General features: G+C 39.9%; 2 protein-coding genes across 4 annotated transcripts in view; both read right to left on the reverse strand.

The window, feature by feature from the left end:
* Window positions 1–1,867: 1,867 nt before the first annotated feature.
* LOC139934778 (cornifelin homolog A-like) lies at window positions 1,868–3,307 on the reverse strand. Its single transcript, XM_071929183.1, has 2 exons — window positions 2,976–3,307; window positions 1,868–1,943 (listed from the first exon to the last, which is right to left on the reverse strand). Exons 1-2 carry the CDS (start codon window positions 3,305–3,307, stop codon window positions 1,868–1,870), a joined length of 408 nt encoding a protein of 135 aa, XP_071785284.1.
* Window positions 3,308–5,386: 2,079 nt separating this feature from the next.
* The window catches only part of LOC139934422 (ileal sodium/bile acid cotransporter-like), a 29,068-nt gene continuing 14,681 nt past the window's right edge, over window positions 5,387–19,773 (reverse strand). For 2 of the 3 annotated variants that reach the window (XM_071928651.1, XM_071928652.1), the window contains 5 exons: window positions 15,600–15,733; window positions 14,759–14,857; window positions 13,340–13,533; window positions 11,704–11,908; window positions 5,388–7,645 (listed from right to left, as the gene is read on the reverse strand). In XM_071928651.1, the coding sequence (XP_071784752.1) occupies window positions 7,178–7,645; window positions 11,704–11,908; window positions 13,340–13,533; window positions 14,759–14,857; window positions 15,600–15,722 (1,089 nt within the window). In that variant the 5' untranslated portion in view covers window positions 15,723–15,733 and the 3' untranslated portion in view covers window positions 5,388–7,177. Of the gene's footprint in view, window positions 7,646–11,703; window positions 11,909–13,339; window positions 13,534–14,758; window positions 14,858–15,599; window positions 15,734–19,773 lie in introns of all 3 variants that reach the window. The other variant, XM_071928653.1, reaches the window with a different exon arrangement.

Genomic DNA, 19,773 nt, shown 5'->3' on the forward strand with positions numbered 1-19,773 from the left:
ACAGTCAATAAAAGTGGCGTTGTAATACAAACTCTGTCATCAAACCAAACTAGGCCAAATATGAAGAGCTGTTTTTACCAACATAAATTATCGCCCGACTGGACATCTGGCAAGCTCATTTGCTCAGTAAGCTGTGAACCGTTTGAGAAATTGCCTGGTTACTTGCTCAGCTGCTAAGTAAGACTTGTATTCTTACTTAGCAAATTTAGTCAGGTGTAAGCAGCTTCAGAATTGGTCCAGCCCCAGATTTGTTATGGGTAATGAATTTGTATTTGTACTTGAACGACATAATTCAGTCACTGGTCCTCAAACACAAATTTAATACTGGAAAAAAATAAAACCAAACCAAACCAAAACAACAAGGACATTTCATTTGCATACTGGGATCAATTTCACAAAGAGCCAAGAATGATGATGTCAACTGCAAATCTGCCATAGTTGCTAAGTAAAGTGTGTTGTCACACTACAAATCACTATGGTGATACTGATAGTTTGTCTTGTGATGAAACTGCAATGCTTTGTGAAATCGAGCCCTGATCCCAAAACTGCCAATAACATTGTACCTACTGTACCTACACATGCATCTTTGATACACACATCTTTTAACAACATTGTCAAACATTGTGTCAGTATATATAATATAGAGTAAATTAAATGAAAATATAAAAAGTACCACAAGTAAAATATAGAGTACCAAATACCATTTCTTGTTTCTTTTAAAAAAATGTAGAGTTTAAGGCATATCACTTTAAAACGTTCTGCGTTAAAGGTAGCATCACTGTGAGTGTAAACTACAGAATTTGAAAATAAACTTCTGAAATGCGAGTACATTTATGTGAGCAATTCCTGGCCAAACTGCCCCATCGAACTCCAAACACAATTTTTGTCAGTGCTCTACTAAAACTCTTTAGTACTATCCAGTGAGCACAGATAAAATGCACGAGGCGTATACTTGAGTTGTAAAATCTAACCACGATTGGCCAAAGCTAAATCTCATCATCTCATCACTTCAGCCTAAAAAACAAACATTGCATGGAGGTACTATATTTCTCGCAAAGTATTTATGTCCAATAGCTATAAATTCCGAACTAAAACACACAGCCAGTGTTATGTGTGCTGAGATTATAAAAGCAATTTTATCTACCGTAGTACGAGCAGAAATTTGTCTATCATTTCACAATTTATCATAAAAAAGGTGTGTGAAAAAGAAAGCTTGGCAAGTCCACTGGTCCTAAACTTCAGCCTTCTTCAGTGAAATGGTATTTCAGCAAAACTCTATCAAAGAATGCGAAAATGTTCAATTGTCACAGATTCAAAATTGCAATCACAGGCAAACTTTTAAAAGGCAAAAAAAAATTTTTTTTAGAGTTAACAGATGTTCAACATTTCAATTGTACTACACAGCTACATGTATATAAGCATTAAGCGTAATTATATCCAACATTGCAAATTACACAATTTCTATAATTTCAACTAGTAGTACATAAAACAGTTGTATTCTTGCTACACATGCCTCTCTACAATTGGGCATTCTTTTTCTTCAACATGCATCCATTTTTGTTTCATTTTTTGTTTCAGAATGAACATGAACACATGGAGTGACAATGAATTTCGAAAACATGAGAACAGTTTTAGAAGAGCCAAGTTTTGACCAACTGATTTTTGATGACGAGATGTCATTTTTTTGTCCGGTGAAATTTGAAGATGTTGTTGTTATTGTCAGGGCTACGTCTCCATCAGCTAATGCAATATTCTCTTATTTTTTTGGAATGTAAGAAAGCAATAACCTGTTTTTTGTTTTCTTAACCGAATATCACCAACCCCTTCTAATTTTGGTTTATTCTCAAGTGTGATAAACCGACTAGGATCAGGAGTAAGTAAGCATGAATGTGACCTCCTTGTAAAAGTAGGTCTTCACTTTTTGTTGATGCTTTTGAGACAATCTTTTGGAAAAGAAAAAAAAATGGAACCTTGTCTTTATACATAAGTTTAAAGAAGGATTACACTCCAGTCCAAGGCCTTGGCCAGGCAGTAATCCGTCCCATTGTGACTTGTGTACTAATTCCGGCTTACTTTACTTTCAAGGCTATCAGGTAGTTGTCAATTTATAATGGCTGTAGCATGAGAAACCTATTTTATTTTGCAGGTTTGCCAAGTATTCATTTACTTAAAAAATGACAACTTCCCGAATTGCCTATGTCTTGGAATAAAGTATTGTTATCCACAACATAAACTGTCATTGTTTCTGGTTGGGTAAGATGCAACGATCACTGTTTGCATTCAGTGGCGTAGAGATGAAACATGTGTATGTCTTTGTTGTTTAAAAACAAAGCTCCATCCGTGGTTGTTGTTTTAGCCATCCTGGTGTATTTGCAGTGTGTAAGTAGCATAAGCTCTCATTTAGGCCTCCTGAAGTCCTGGCTCCTCTCTCAGAAGTCACGTGTAGTGTCGACAAAAATCTCAGAAATTTTGTTGAGTGACTGTTCAATTGTGCCAAGTATAAATAAGTACTGTTGTTGAGTTGCATTGTTTTGAGTACTCAAAATAAACTATTTTCTTTTGCTGGTTCTGCTTGTCAGAGTTGAAGTAAATATGCCTACCTCCATTTCCTTTAAGTCAGTCAAGCTTGACGAAATAATGGTGATCCCGTGAACAATATGTTAATGTGTGAGCTTTGAATTGACAGCAGCAGCAGTCCACGACGAAAGGAAGGCCGGGGGGCTTGTGATTTTGAAAATAGTTCTCGCCGTTGGCATGGTTGGGGTTTGATTTTGAAGGATAAGCATTAGTTAGAACATCAATTTTCATATGAATCTAGCTAGCTTGTCGAGTTGAAATAGTTAGATGGTCAGTAGTACTGGTCTCTTAGTGACGGTGCCATTATCAGCCTGTCGCCATGTTTTGTCCCGTTTGGTGTTGAAGCACTGAAGCAAAAATAAGTGGAAATGTGCAGGGAGAAAGTTCAGAAAACTTACGATCTGGCAATAGATTGTGCAGCTCCGAGGGGTGTCTGCACGCCCATTTCATTAGCAGACTGAACCAAAGCACAGATTCCACAGCAGCAGATCATCAACAAATCTCCAATGAGACCACCTTCGATGCCTTTATTTTCCCTCACTTTACCTCTGGTGGTGATCAGGGCGTAGATGTTTAGGAGCGGCACGAAAAGCGCCAGGCCGCATAGCAGACAGTCGTCGCCCAGGGACTCGGCCGTCTTGCCGTGGGTGTAGCACGGTACGATCCAAGAGAAAATGCACAGGCCGATGTTGTCGAAACATCCAAAGATTCCATGTTGCCATTCACCCATCTTGAATTTCTGATATTACCTGGCGGTTGTCAAATGAGAAGAAGTAGTGGCACTTCACAAAGGTGATTCTCTCACGGCAAATTCTTATCACAAAATGTTCTACAAAGTCGAGATGAGATTACTGACGTGTTCAATTGAACCTTCCTGATGCTGCTACTGGGCGGGATTACGTTTTTTGTGTCAACACAAAAATTTGGGCGTGGAGGTCCGTTCCTCAGATGCACACAGATACGATTATATTGAGCGGAGTTAGCGTGAGCAAACTGCGTGTTGCAATAAAAATGCGCACTTTTGGATATAATAATATGAAACAAGTATTGTGTTTGAAACTACGCGCACATCACAGTCCTCTGAATTGCGCATTCCGGTACTAGAGGTCACTGCTTTTACTAGCTGTTGCGCACAAACGCTAACCTCCCGATGAGACAAGCGGTACTTGGGCGGCACACTAGACCAATCAGAGCCAACTTTCTCAAAACGTCACTTGAATAATTATTCCTAATATGGAAATGAATGTCATTCATTCGATCCCACCAGCTGGCTCCACACTGATATTTTTTCCTACAGTCGCGTATTGTTCATAAAACCATGGCGTTGGTCAATGTAAATTGTGTGATCGACCATGGCGAACATCCATTCAGTATTATTGTGTGACCGAGGTCAGTTCATTAAAATAGTTGAATTGCTAAACAAGCGGTTCGGATACTGCTTTTTCCAAGCAAGCGAAAACTGATTTGCCTTTGTTAATTATCACTCAACTTTAAACAATGGGTTATTCTTCCTTCCTCCACGATGAAAAGCGACACAGTGGAACTAAAGTGGGATTAGCCTTGCACTGCAGTGGCAAAGTTACACACAAGGAGCAACCATATAGATGTAGAATCCCACTGTAATATCTTTTTCTTTTTTTCTTTTACTAATGAGAATGATTTTAATTATTGTCATTCGTAAAAAATAAAATAATCAAATTTGAGAAAACTATCTGGTCATTTTGCTGGAACTTTCTTTCTCGATGTTAAAACGACCAAACTCGTGCTCACGGGTGTCATGATGGGCGTTACGACAACATCATATTCGAGTTGCATCGATGACTCGAAAATTGCATGGAGAAAACTCTGAGAAAACCCTCCCCGTGCACACCGACAAGTAAAACAAAAATCACATTTGTTGTCAAGTTCACGGCGCTCCTTTGAGTGCAAATGGTGTTAAGTTTTAGTGTGGTACAAATTCTTTGAGCGAAAGACTTTAAATAAAATAATTTCACTTGTCAACACCATTTAGGCCTATACTAAGGCCTTTTATATAGACTTTTAATGATTAAGAGATGTAATTTTCTCGCAATTTCGCAACAAATGAGAGTATAAACAATCGGAAGTGTAAGTTAGAAAGACTAGGATAAATCACACTGTCCAATTCAGCGGTAGCTATTTCGGAAATTGCGAATTGGAAAATCTGATGCGTGTCTATTTAATATGTGAAAGGGTTTTATTTATTGTAGTCACACATGCGTTCGCGATTAAATTGAGACAATTCTCTTTGTCGCCCATTGTCTGGTCTTTTCTGTTTAGACATCCCGAAAACCGTTGTGTACACAAATCGATATATATGTGAGTGTGCAAACCACCGGGCAACTTTTGCCATTAGTGTCGACACCCATGGATCTTTACTTTAGTTTCTAGTATTTTATCGTACAACATAATTCGGGTGGCATTATATTGATGGCGCGTGTACTGGACGTAACGCGCGTCTTTGATCTAATCACATCAATGTCATCAATAACAAACACCATTATCAAAGAATAATTATCAAAGCTCCAGAATAAACGCACGTCCATCAGGAGACTACCGCGGTCTAATGCATGTGAAGTGCAGACCTACTATCAATTGTGTTTTAGATAATTTGTTCATAGTTGATTTCACACCTCGCAAGAATATGTTGATGTATAGCATTAGCATGTGAAAGTTCTGGTTAGCAATTTATTTTTCCTGAAGTGCATAATGTTTTAATCGCAAAGACAAGAATTTACGAATATATTTTTTTACCCCCCAAAACCCCCTGAACAATATTAAGTATTTCCTTCCTCCATGGTATAAGTAAACCACATTCACTTTGATGGAGCATTAATCGAGCGGGGTGACCACAACGAGTGGCGAACTTTTTTGAAAGCTGTTTATACACTATGGAAACAACAATATAACAGCAATTGTCTATCTTTTTATGTAGAATTCACTTATGTGAAGTAATTTGTTTTTTAAATGTACCTCGTCTTATTAACTGCATAAATGATTCCAATTTGTATTTGTTTTAAGGTTTCCTTTGTTGGCTCATGCACTGTATTCGACAACATTCACAAAAATTATTGGGAACATCCATAGAATTCTATTTCTATGGGAACATCTTACTAGCGCCCTCATACAGGCAAGCTCGTTTTAAGTAGAGATTTTCATTCAAAAATCTTGTTGAGAATTAAACATAAAAACTCCTAAATTCCTTATAAAAAATACTTCGCTCTTTATTATTTCATTAAAAATTTCACAAAGGTATCTAATGAGCAAATACTTGTGGGGTATTGAAGACCCTTTGAGACAAATTAGGTCCATTATAATTTATAGTATATCCAGCAACTGGGGATCTGCGTACTCATTTTTAGAAACTTGACAATTCACCTTTTTTGTCTAGTACGAACATGCACAAAAAACCAATTAATTTTTGAAAATGAGTGTGGGTCTAGAAGATTATAGGTGGTGATACAAAACTTTAAACAAAATCAAATCCGAAATATAAAGGCACTGGGGTCGATTTCACAAAGGTAGTCCTAACTTAGGACTAGTCCTTAGCAATGCTAAGAGATAGGACTGGTCCTAAGTTAGGACCAGTAACTCATCCTAACTTAGGACTGGTCCTATCTCTTAGCATTGCCTAGGACTAGTCATAAGTTAGGACTACCTTTGTGAAACCCACCCCCTGGACATGTTTTGTAAGACCAGTATTCCCACTAGGTCTATCCAAACATAATAACAAACCTGTGAAATCAGTTATCGATTTTGCAAGAGAATAATGAGAAAAAAAACACCCTTGTTACATTACATTGTGTTCTTTGAGATGCATAAAAAAAGGTTTATTTTATTTTATCTGAGTGTGAAATTACCTCTTTCTCAAAAACTATGTTACTTCAGAGGGATCCATTTCTCACAAGGTTTACTATCAACAGCTCTATATTGCTAGTTACCAATATTTGTTTTATGGCAACAATTATTTTGAGTGATTGCCTATAGTGTCCAACGCCTTTAAACAAATCAAATGACAAGGATCTGTATGTCAGTTATATAATACTTAATAGTATAAATTTCAATTTAAAAAAACCTTCAGGCGGTTGTAACCAATACCTGATTTGGTTGAATTGGCCAATATTGTTTACAGATCAATGACTGAAACAGTTATTGGTAACAATATTGGTTATTGGTACAAAAAAATCCTATAATAAAACAGTAAAGATACTTTTTACAATTGACATTTGAGTTGAAACAGTCTATACAGGTTTTAAAAGATAAGGCTTAGAAAGTAAATTAAAACACAGGGAGACTGCCAGCATATAAGTTATAACAGCAGGGATGCCAGTGGCTCTTTCCTTCAGAGCCTGAACATTTTTTTTGAAGGAAAAGGGGTCACCGCCACCCCCCTCCCTCATACCAAAAAACTATATAAAAAAACATAACAGCACTATTTTAATAAAACATAAAGAAAAAGAAATGTGGGTTAAGTTGTGTTCAACTTGCGACAGTGTTATATTGCCATCAAGATTGGTCTTGGTCTCAGACTGCCTGGTCTTGACTACAACACTGCCTTGTGGTTTATCATTTGATTTCTTTTTTAGTCCTCCCCTTCCTTAGATGGTTCACCCGGGAGCATCTCCAATGTCACGTCTCGCTGAGACTCTTTCTCCTTGGTGGGTAAATCATTCTGCTCTCGCCGTCCATGCCACTTTTGCCAAATCAAGTAAATCACAACAATCAAACAAGCGTGGAGAATTAAAAAAGGTCCGTAGAGAGACGGGAAGACAAGCATATCTTGGAAGAGATCGCTATCCGCAAATGTCACCAGGATGAGCGTCAATGCCAAGCCGATGTTTTGCGCGCCCGTTTCAAAGCAGATGGTGCGGCACTCAATGTGGGGTCTACGCAAGATGAAAGCCAACAGGTAGCCAAAGACGTAGCCAAGAAGTGGCAAGATGAAACTGGCAAACCACAGTTGCCATGGAGAGAAGAACATAGATGGGTTGACGATGCTGTTCAAGATGATGTGGATAGCGATGATAAGCAGTCCGAAAATGCTTCCGAGCTGAGAAGTAAAAAAAACAAAAAAAAAAAACATGAATTAATAAAGGAGCATTAAGGGAGACATCATAATCATATTGCTATAATAATATTTCAAATTTATATTGCACCCTTTACATACCAAAGATCAAAAGCGCAAAACACATCCACAAAATGGAAGAAAAAGACAAAGACAAAATACTGGTCATCAGGGCCAATTTCTACAGAGCTGCTAAAGCATAAAAAAGTTACGCTTACCGGACTAAGGTTACCAGCTAAACTGCCATGTAACATGTACAATTGTGACTGGTATCTACTCATTTCGGTTCAGCAGACAATTATGCGATAGTTTCTGCTTAAGGGCAGTGGAACACTATGACTATTGGTAATAACTCAGAATAATTATTGCCATAAAACCTTTCTTGGTGACGAGTAATAGGGAGCCGGTTGATGGCATAAAACATTGTGAGAAACGTCTCCCTCTGAAGTGCCATAGTTTTCGAGAAAGAAGTAATTTTCCACGAATTTGATTTTAAGACCTCGGATTTAGAACTTGAGGTCTCGAAATCAACCATCTAAACGCACACAATTTCGTGTGACAAGGGTTATTTTTCTTTCATTATTATCTCGCAACATTCAACGACCAATTGAGCTCAAATTTTCACCGGTTTATTTTTTTATGCATATCTTGAGATACACCAACTGTGGAGGCTAGTCTTTGACAATTACCAATAGTGTCCACTGCCTTTAAGCAGCTCTATGAAATTGGACTCAGGCCATATTGCTATTAACCACAGTATGGATGTCTGTCCAACAGAGAACTAAAAGTTACTTTTTACATCATAGAGGCCCATCCCTGTTCCTGCTGGCATTGGTAATGCTTCAATCTCTTCAGGAGAGGCACTCCTCTAACCCAACATGTAAAAGAATCTAAACTAAAAGGTAAGGAAACAATAGAAGAAAGACAAAACAAAAGACACAAAAGAACAAAACCATAAAAAACACTTCAATTCCGCAATACAAAAGGAGTTTTTAAATTACATTTTATTTTTATAAGAAGCATGTTTCCGTTTGCTTTGTACACATGCAACAGTAGCGCACTCCAAAGGCTTAGGGGCTGCCACAGAAACCACAGCCAACATTTTTATCGTTCCATGACCTAAGTTGATGGGGGCAGGGTCTCAGGTCTACACATCAACATGTGATGTAGAATGTAGGCTACACCGGTTTGTTTGTTGTGTGGAAACGTTTCCATGATCGGTTTTAAAGAAGCCTCTTCAACATAGGTAGTTTGGTTAGAATGTGTCTTAATTCCTTCACTATCATCTTTTCTTGTCCAAATGGTTTGGTCTTGGATAAAATTGGTATGATTTTGGATGGAACTGTCAACTTGAATACCGTCAAATATTATGGTCAAACGGTTATTCCATAATCTGAGAACAGGTTGTTTAAAGTGTGCTATCCATCATAGTAAGTACCCACTTGACCGCATCACAAAGGCTTCAGTCCACATCACTTGTTTGACATTAATCTCCCTTTCAGATTACACACAACTCTACACAAAAGCCATCATGTAGTGCTGTAGTCAGTGATTGATAACAAACCCAGATAGCGATGAATCTGGGCTCCTAAAACTTCCCATTTCAGATGAGTGGGTATTTGTTTTCTACAGTGTCAAAAGAGTTGTTGCTTGGCATATATACAAACAAACTTGCCTCCACTTCTGCCGATGCTTTACCTGTCAAGTGTCAGTGCGAGTTAAATTGTGTACTTAAGTTCAGGGTTTGCCTTTAAATTGTTTTGACAGCATTTCCAGTAAGTTTCAGTCTTGGATTTTTACATGGCACCAGTTTGGTAACCAGAGTTTTTCACTTTTTTCAAAGACATAGAGTGTCCATATGTTTTCTACAGTGTCAAAAGAGTTGTTGCTTGGACTATACAAACAAATATGCCTCCACTTCTGCTGATGCTCTACCTGTCAAGTGTCAATGCATTTAATTATGTACTTAAAATGTAAAATGAGTTCAGGGTTTGCCTTTAAAGGCAGTGGACACTATTGGTAATTGTTAAAGACTAGCCTTCACAGTTGGTGTATTTAAACATATGCATAAAATAACAAACCTGTGAAAATTTCAGCTCAATCGGTCATCAAACTTGCGAGATAATAATGAAAGAAAAAAAACACCCATGTCACACGAAGTTGTGTGCTTTCAGATCTGCCAGATTTGGAGAGTGAGGTAACTGTTCATTCGTGAAATTCGAGTCCAGGAGGGTATGCACTGTAGAACTACACCTAATCCAGTCTCGGTAACTTTCCGCAAGTCACTACCTCCCCGTGTCGGGAGTGGGTGGCACCCACTTACCCCTCCCCATCCGCCGGACTCCGGGCCCAAAAAGGGTCTCTCGGTTCGGTCACCAACCCCCTCGTGGGTCTGGAGACCCACGAGCGCCTCAGCTCTGAACTCGACCGTTCTCGGAACGCAGCGGGCGCCGCCAAAAGCCTACCGTATCTCTTGAAGACTTTTTGCCTCCGAACTCGAGCCGATTTTCGCGAACTCGTAGAACTGGCCTTATGTCCGGGTTCTGGGCCACTTTTTTGGCCAAAGTCCGAGGAAGGAGGCCGACTTTCTCCGGGAGCGTGTTTTGCCGATTTCCTGCCGTCTGCCACGGCCTGATTTTCGTCCCGCCCAGTGGTCATTTTCACCGAGGATTTTTTTCCATGGAAAATTTTCTAAGTCCAAACTTTTTTCTAAGTCCAAAATTTTTTTTTATTTTCCCATCCTTTTCTGCCCAAGTCCAACCTTTTTTTTTTTTTTTTTGTTCCAGTATTTTTTATGTCCGGGTTCTGGGCCACTTTTGTCCGGGTTCTGGGCCACTTTTGTCCAAACTTTTTTCTAAGTCCAAATTTTTTTTTTTTTCAGTATTCTCTGCCCAAGTCCAAACTTTTTTTTTTTTTTTTCCAGTATTTTTTTCCCAAGTCCAAATTGGCCTTATGTCCGGGTTCTGGGCCACTTTTGTCCGGGTTCTGGGCCACTTTTTGGAAGGAGGCCGACTTTCTCCGAGAGCGTGTTTTGCCGATTTCCAGCCGTCTGCCACGGCCTGAATTTCGTCCCGCCCGGTGGTTATTAAAGTCCGGGGATTTTTTCCATGACAAATTTTCTAAGTCCAAACTTTTTTCCCAAGTCCAATTTTTTTTGGGGGGGGGCTTCTCTCATGTCCGTTGCTTCTCATGTCCGGAGCTCGTCACTTCCCGGCGGGACCCTGCCTCCCGAATCGGTGTGTTTTACGCAAACTTCGGGAAGGTGCGTCGCCCGGCGGCATCAACCGGGAGGGCCCCCGATCACAGGGAACGCTGCTGGGTACGTCCTCTCTCGTGTGCGAAAGTTCTGACCGAATCGCACCAGGCACTCGGCCGGGGGAGGCGAATCGCGGACCCCCATCGCCAAGGGCCAGAAGACTCCCGACTCGGCGTTATTTTCGACATTCGGGCACATGCCTCACAGATGTATCAGCACCCACGGGGCCACCGATCGCAGGGGCCACTGCTGGGTATGTCGTCTGTGTTGTATTGACGTCGTGGGGGACGGAGCGCCGCTGGCCCCCACCAGCCATCTCTCACCTAATGGTAATAATAATCATCGTGCCATAAGGCTCGGCTCGGGTGTGGCGGTTATCTGACGGACGTGGCACTTCAGCATCAAAGATCGGTGGGCTCCCGTCCCAGACATTGGAATCCTAATAATAATAATAATCATCATGCAAAAAAGCATTTATAAGGCTCGGCTCGGGTGTGGCGGTTATCTGACGGACGTGGCACTTCAGCATCAAAGATCGGTGGGCTCCCGTCCCAGACATTGGAATCCTAATAATAATAATAATCATCATGCAAAAAAGCATTTATAAGGATCGGCTCGGGTGTGGCGGTTATCTGACGGACGTGGCACTTCAGCATCAAGATCGGTGGGCTCGCGTCTGCTGGCGGAGTCCTTTTTGTTTAGTGTTTGGTCTTTTCCACCGTTCGGGCCAATGCAGCCACCGGTTGGTGGGGCTCAGAGCCGGGGGGGGAGGGCGTCTAAAACTTACCTTGGTAATGATCGGGCACCATGAGGGCTTCTTGTACTTTATAAGCATACCAATAAGGGCAGGTACCAGGATAAGGACCAGGGAAATGATGATGTTACTGTATGGAATGATGACTCCATCCTTCGTCCATGATCGGGAGTAGATAAACAGGTTCAGAGGCATCATTCCCATGGCAACAATGGTTGAGAAGGCCGTCATGGTGATGCTGTCAGAAAGAGGAGTAGTTTATGTATTAGATGTTAAATTTGCTTTCGGAATCAAGAGTATTAATTTTGATTTTTTTACCCTTACATGTAGACCGATGTGTGTTAAAGCACTGTAAACTCGGTACTTTCCCAAGTTCGGCGGAAAAAAAAACAGGCATATAGATGGATTGCACAAAGTGTCATCGAGCACCATATTTGATGGGGAAAAAAATGGAAAAGTACACGGATGGTCGCGCTGCGCACAACTTTCAGCTAATGAAAGCTTTTCATGTATTCATCAAAGATGGTGATCAATGACGTCATGTGTACACCTTATATTACTTGGGTGGGATTAACACACATCAGTGTAAAAGTAGAAAAACTAAATTAGTAACAAGATGGTTGTTTACAGAGCAGAAACAGTCGATCTAACTCATTGGGTTCTTAAAGGAACACGTCGCCTTGGATCGGTCGAGTTGGTCTTTGAAAAGAGTTTGTTATAAAATGTATATATGATTTGAAAGATATTTCAAAGGTAGAATATAATGATCCACACAAGTATCACTAGAAATTGCGTGGTTTTCCTTTTACCTCATCAACAAACACGGTCGGCCATTTATGGGAGTCAAATTTTGGACTCCAATAAATGGCCGATCGTGTTAGTTTCGCAAAGTAACAAGGAAAACCACCCAATTTCGAGGCAAACGTGTGTGGATCAATGTATTCTACTTTTAAAATATCTTTCTAACCATAATGCATCTTATAACAAACGGTTACAAATGTTTTTCAAAGACCAACTCAACCGGTCCAAGGCAACGTGTTCTTTAATTGGGCCATCGACAATCCTCAGTTGGGAGAGGAGGGTTCCAATTAGTGTCAAAATAAACCCTTCTATTGGTAAACAAACTGCGCTGGTTGGCATGGACCGCTGGTTGGCAGGTGACTGTGCCACACTCAAATGTTGGGAGTCAACTGATATAGACGGTGCAAGTCCTGCGCAAACTCAAACATTGGGACCTGTTAAAGTGGTTGGGTTTGTCTCCTGCCTGCCAACAATCCAGGCCATATCTCGTTGGGCCCCCCTGCCCCCTTTCAATGTTGGTTTCATGTGGCGGTCTTCTTGTACAGTCAACATTGAGCGGGGGGACGGGGAGGCAATGTGTATGATCAAAGGGAAGTGGCAGGGAATGGTTTTATATAACATTAGGAATTGGTGGCTAAAGCAATTTGGCCGGGATTGTACCAACGCATGGGCTGAAATCTTTTTTGAATACGCGTGGAACGTGCACATGCAGTCTATTAATAAAAATAGCAAACGGCACTTATATAGCGCTTCACACAAAGGTCCCGAAGCACTTTACAAAAGCTACTAAAAGCTTGACTACAAGCGTGTGTGTTTATACAAAGTTTCATGCAATGTTTATTTACAGCTTTATAACTTAATAATTCACCTGAGACACACATCCCCGTTGCTCCAAAAGGTATACAAGTTGGAAGTGGCACCCCCCGGGCAAGTGACAGTGACCAAGACTCCCAATGCATAGCCAGGTTTCAGAGACAGGGCATGGGCCAAACCAAATCCTGACAGGGGGAGGACAATAAACTGAGAGCAGAATCCGATGAACACACCAAAGGGGCGTCGTAGCTGAAAACAATCATAATTATGTTAATTACAGTGAGGTTATTTCATTGGTAAGATTTTTTAGAATGACAATTTCTTCTACTTTCAAACCAACCTTTTAAATAGATGAAAACAGGATTATTCACATGAAGAAAAGAACAAAAATAACTGGGAAAAGTACTGACACTGTATACTCAGTACTTTCCCGAGAGTTATTTTGTGCTTACAAACACCAGTGTAAGGGTAACCCCAAATACTATTCTTTATCCCTGATGCAAATTTATCATCCATTAAACCATTGCGGTAACTGCTGCTAAAATATGGGATCAAACTGCCCCTAGCTCCCAGGCAATCATGTTGGTAAGACATTTGCTCTTGAATGGCAAAGGTCATGTGTTTGAATCCCAGTGGAATAATATGCGAGTGATATTTTTCCAAGAACTCAAAAGCACTTAGTAAACAGTTCTTATTGTTTTAAGACAGGTTCTTAAAAGTTTTTGGATGATGAGAAGGCCAATTCACAAGGGTTTAAAAAGATGCTGCGGCGCATTCAGCAGCCACTGCCAGAAACATCGAGAAAACTCCTCGTCTTAGTGAAGTGCAACTTGATTCTTTAAGGGCCATGTCACACGAGGCAATTTACGGGCAACCAGTTCCGGGCAATCTCCATTAAGAAAATGCATCCACATTTGAATGTTCACCTATTTCTCTTGTGGATCGTAAGACAATGTTTGAAAATTGACCCGTGTGCCACCAAAGTGATCCTGTAGCATGCACTGCAGCTGGTTGCCTCCAAGTTGCCTGCAAAAGTTGCCTCGTGTGACAAGGCCCTAACGTGCATCACACAACACTGCAACACACAGGACCCTACAGCTTTACGTCCCAGCCAAAGGATGAAGCAATAATGGCTAAATGTCTTGCTTAGGGCTGGGTTTAGGGCACAAGCATCAAGACTGGGACTCAAAACCAACACTTGGTCGATTAGAACAACCGATCTTGAGTCCAGTGCATTTGACAGCACAGCCAGTCTGCTAAAAAAATAGATAGAAAGTTTTAAAGATAAATGAAAACCATGCATTTACGCCATTCAGCCGCCATCTTTGAGAACTATGCAAAACAATCAAAACTGACAGATTTGTACGCGCGGTGCGCAGGTTTGACTATTGAACGGCTGCTTTTTATGTCTAGGTGAGGCCGCCTACTGATATGACATCATGTGCATAAGGGTCATTTGAAGAGTAAGACGTACCACTCTTTTTAAGTCATCAGGGGCGATTACACAGCCCATAGCCACCATGATGAAGGCTAGCAAGGACGTCAGCATCACTTTGTTGGCCATCTTGAGAACCTGTAAATCAAAACGTATCGAGAGTCAGGGAGAACCGGATTGCAATGCCGTTTCTGCCATGATGGCTATAGACCTTTATCATGGTGCGGCCATCTTGAACTTCCCCCTCGATATCAATGTTACCAAACCGAGGCTTGAAGAACTAAATAGTCTGGTTCCTTTTTATCAAAATGAGTATTGCAGTCATCACTGCAATTCAATACGAGGAACATGACCAAGATGTAGGCAGCATGATAAAGGTCTATAACACGTGCCACAGTACCTTGTAAAACTTTACAAGGTGCTCAATAAAAATGAGTCTCATATTTTACAACCCTGCATACCCATTGACAAACCATGAGAATAGCAGTGTCATGACCGTTTCTATGGCGTTTCCATGTGGTGACTGTTTCTGTGGCAATTAAATTTAGCTTCCATGTACCAAAAAAATGTGATAAGTGGATCTGATAGTGGTTTAGAGCATTGAACTTCCTCTCATCCTAAGCTTGTCAATGTTTGCAGTTTGGGCACCAGGGGAGAAAAGATCTAACGCCTAGTAGGCTATAGGGCCTCACAGGCCTGATACTTCAAGAGGCAATGAAGGCGATTGCCTCCGTGTCCCCTGGTCATTGCCTTGGTGCCCATTGAAATGATCAAGTACAAACTTGAAATTTCATCATAGGGTGCCCTATACCAAGAAGAAAACGCCTTGGTGCCCTTGCCCTTTCAAAATTGAACCATACAGCCCTGGCCTCATACTTACCTGAATGTACTGAGGTGGGCTCTCATCTATCATAACAGTAGAGTTGGTCCCGTTGGTGTCCATATCGGCAAAATAACCAGCCAGGGTTGAGCCCAAAATAACAGTAGGTTCTGTCTGTGACATGGTGTACAGTACTGTAGCCGATTAAAAATTCAAAAGTCCAAACTGTTAATAACATATAAAACAAACAAAAAAACAACAAACAAACAATAAACTAGAATTTAGTGTTTGTAGAAACAAACACAAGGTGTTCGGATATCGTCAAGGTCAGCGTTTGAGTCAATGAAATAAGTGTTGTTAAAAATGCAAAGATTTTATTTCTCGATGTGTATTATGGTAATTTAGCATCAAAAGGGTTGTTGCTCGAACAACTAACAATTAAAGGAACACGTTCCCTTATGAGGCGCCAAGTGTAAACTTATTATTTAACGCAACTATTTACAACTATCTCACCAAGTCGACTTACAGAAACTAAGAAGTTGACTTAACAGCCTGAACACGCGTTGAGATGTGTGTGTATCAAACCTTGTGCACCACTATGAGAGCACTCTATTTCCTAGTCTGTATATTGCTTTTTAACTTTACGTTTGCGGCTAAAACTAAATGTAATACTGTAATGCCCCTTTAAATGATGTTTGACCAGGCAAAGATATAAAGTAGGTTCCAACGGTTACAAAATATTAGTATGATTAGCCCGTGCTTAGCCCGCTCATGGGGGTTCCATTGTTTGTGATTAAACTTACATCATTATCATTATGCTTGACAACTTGGACCGAGCACCTCTGGGTCAAAAGATGTTTATAGGAGTTTTCTTAACTTTACAAAATTATGATGTCACTTATAACCATTGCTTCGTCCTTCGGATGGGACGTAAAGCCGTTGGTCCCATGTGTTATGTAACGCATATAAAAGAAACCCAGTGTACTTATCGAAAAGAGAAGGATTTTGCCTCGGTGTTCCCAGTCCGATTCGGCAGCAAAATTGCGCCACAGCACCTTGTAAAGCATAATTAGTATGCTTAGCCCGGTTTTGGGTTCCAGTATTTTCTTATTTTATGTAAATAACATTATATGCGTTAAAGGAACACATTGCCTTGGATCGGACGAGTTGGTCTATTAAAGCGTTTGTAACCGTTTGTTATAAAATACATAATGGTTGGGAAGATGTTGTAAAAGTAGAATAAAATGATCCACACAAATTTGCCTCGAAATTGCGTGGTTTTCCTTTTACTTTGCGAACTAACACGGTCGGCCATTTTTGGGAGTCTTAAAAAACAGGATCTATGGAAAAGCTGAAAATAAAAACCATGTCGAAATATACCATTGTTATTCAATAGAGACGTATTGTAGTCACTTTGGTTGGGGAGTGAGGAAACTAGTAAACACACATAAATCACAGTGCTGGCTGGGACATAATTTTATGCACCTGACAAATCTATGCATGGATATTCTTTAGAAGGTTTTGTTTGTTTGAATAGATTCACATGGTTTGTTGTGGTTGTGTCGAAAACAACCTTTTTATACTTTTGACAACCATCATATATAATGTTGTGGTTGTGTCGAAAACAACCTTTTTATCCTTTTGACAACCATCATATTTATAATGTAACTTCACGGCTGATGGTTGCACTTTGGTATTGTCACTTTTCAACTCGGCTCCGTTACGTGCTGTCTGGTACCTTCCATACATACATTTTGTTGTAAAGGCTTATAGTTTGATGAATAATATGACGAAAACAAACTTTTATCCTTTTGAACTGAATTCATGATTTATTGTCTCATTCTTCTCACGTAGCTATTTAATAGGGTCAAAACGTGAGGCCAGTAACACTATTTTGCAAGTACATGTACACCATGCAATGTTAGTTGGACGCAGTTTGCTAACAGCCATTAACCTTTTTTAAATAAAATCAGTAAATTAATAATTTTGCTTGTTACATAAAATAAAATTGAAGAGGATGCCTGAATTGACTAATACAATCGGAGTTTGACGAGGTGTAGACTTGATTCAAGTCTTAGACTGTGGTTATTCTTCTGCATCCCAGGCCCACATTATTAGCGATCACGCGGGCCTTAACTCGCAATCTCAATACACACACGTTGCAACGTGTGCAGGCTGTGTATAAGTAAACTTCTTAATTAGTTACCGTTAGTCGACTTGGTGAGATAAATTATGTCAGTAAGTCGACTTACCATTTTATCTAAGTCGACTTGGTGAGATAAATTATGTTGTTAAGTCAACTGATTGTTTTGAATAAGTCGACTTAGCAAAATAATATGTCTGTAAGTAACTGATTCCACGAAATAAGTCGTCTTGATGAGATAACGTATGTCGGTAACTCGATATGTTGGATGGCACTCCTGGAGCTCCGTAGGTGACCTTTTGCTAGTCAAAACTTATCAATGGAAAATCACGCCATGCGCACGCACATGGCACTGGCGTATAGCGTGTAAACAAGTCTGAACAAGCTATAGTCGCGAGAGGTATGCTGCGTTAGGCATAAACACTTGGGCCAAGAAAATATACAAATGCTTACTTTTGAACCGTTAGACAAGGTCAAAATGGGATTATGTCTGCGAGGTGTTTACGGAGTTTTGAATGATGATTTCGATGATGTATTGATTGTAAGAATCCCCTGTGTAGATCAGAAGTTATGATTTTATAATAATAAAAAACTTTGAATGACCATCATTCAAGAACGGTTCACGTCATCATGACGTAACTTAAACGGTTTCCTCTCCTAATAAATACCTATCTATGTGTGAAGTTTCAAGTTCATACGGGTTTGGGAAAGGTGCTTTTGTTAGATGACAAGGTATTTTTGAGTTGGCCGAACAAACTTAAAAATACACTAGAGATTGAGAGTTTGTTCATCAAGGTGTTCGGTTTCCGGGAGTAAAAGCCTGGATTAAAAAACAAATATTACACCTTGCTTTGTTCTCAAGATTTGTAATAAATGATTCAAATTGCAAAAACTGTCAAAACAACATGATTACGTCATCTAGTAAAAGTGTATGTTTGCGTGACGTCATCGGTGATATTTGTTTTAAACCAGACCTTTGCCAGACTTGTATGCTGTGATGGTAAAGCATCAAAGGATGTATATTTCAACCTAAAAGGCAATAAACAACGCCCTTTCAAATCATTTCACAGTCACTTCCGGTTTAAACAGGTCAAAAGGTCAACGAAAGTTCACCAACATATCCATTTCTGTAAAGTACGTAAAGCCCTTTCATATGATGTATAGATTGTCAAAATAGCTTATGTAGTTTAGGAAATATTGACGACTGTAGAAAAGACTGTAAGGGGCATGTATGTTTTAACCGCCTTGAACGAAGACTATTCTTCATGAAGCTTTTTCGCGCTCTATGGATGATCACTGGAGCGTGACTCTGCTGTACCGCTAATACACTACACGTTGTGTGTATGCCTACGTGCAATGTTTATGCACATACTAATGGGGATTTACGTTGTTCTTTAGACGTGAATTTTGAAATTTTCAACCTCTTTTTTGAGCCGGAAGACAATATCGAAATGGGGTCATGTCTGTGGGGCGTTTACGGAGTTTTCAATGACAATTCCGATGATGTTTCGATTGTAAGATTCCCTTATGTAGATTAAAAGTTATGATTTTTTGAATTAATAAACTTTGAATATTCATAACTCAAGAATTGATGACGTCATCATGACGTAACTCACATGGTTTCTTCTCCTAATAAATCGCTAACTATGTGTGAAGTTCAAGTTCATACGAGTTTGGGAGAGGCGCTTTTGTTAGTGGACAAGGGACGCTGAGAAGAAGAAGAAGAAGTATGAAGAAAAAGAAAAAAAAAACGAACAAAAATAAGAGGTGTTCCGGGCTGTTGGCCCAAACACCTAACTAGATATAGTGTTTGTAGAAACAAACACTAGGTGTTCGGTTATAGTTGGGTCAGTGTTTGAATCAATTAAAAAAGTGTTGTTGTTAATAGCTCGTCAAAGTTCAAAGAAATCCAACGAAAATGTTTTTTCGATGTGTGATATGGTAAGCATCAATGTCTACATTTCAACCTATAGCCTTCAAATAATGCCCTTTCAAAGCATTTTACAGTGATCAGTGATCAGTGATCGAACGAGAACTGGTGTTATCAACGCAGTACGGTCGAAGATAATATACAATAAATTCGATTTGAAC

Source organism: Asterias amurensis, chromosome 3 (assembly GCF_032118995.1).
Source record: "Asterias amurensis chromosome 3, ASM3211899v1".
Lineage (NCBI taxonomy): Eukaryota > Metazoa > Echinodermata > Asteroidea > Forcipulatida > Asteriidae > Asterias > Asterias amurensis.

Excerpts from the sequence above, each read along its gene's own strand:
- LOC139934778 (XM_071929183.1), bottom strand. The coding sequence starts at position 3,307 with ATGGGTGAATGGCAACATGGAATCTTTGGATGTTTCGACAACATCGGC. Across the intron at positions 1,944-2,975 it reads GCACAATCTATTGCCAGATC|ATTGTCTCAAAAGCATCAAC; the intron begins GTAAGTTTTCTG and ends CTTTTCCAAAAG.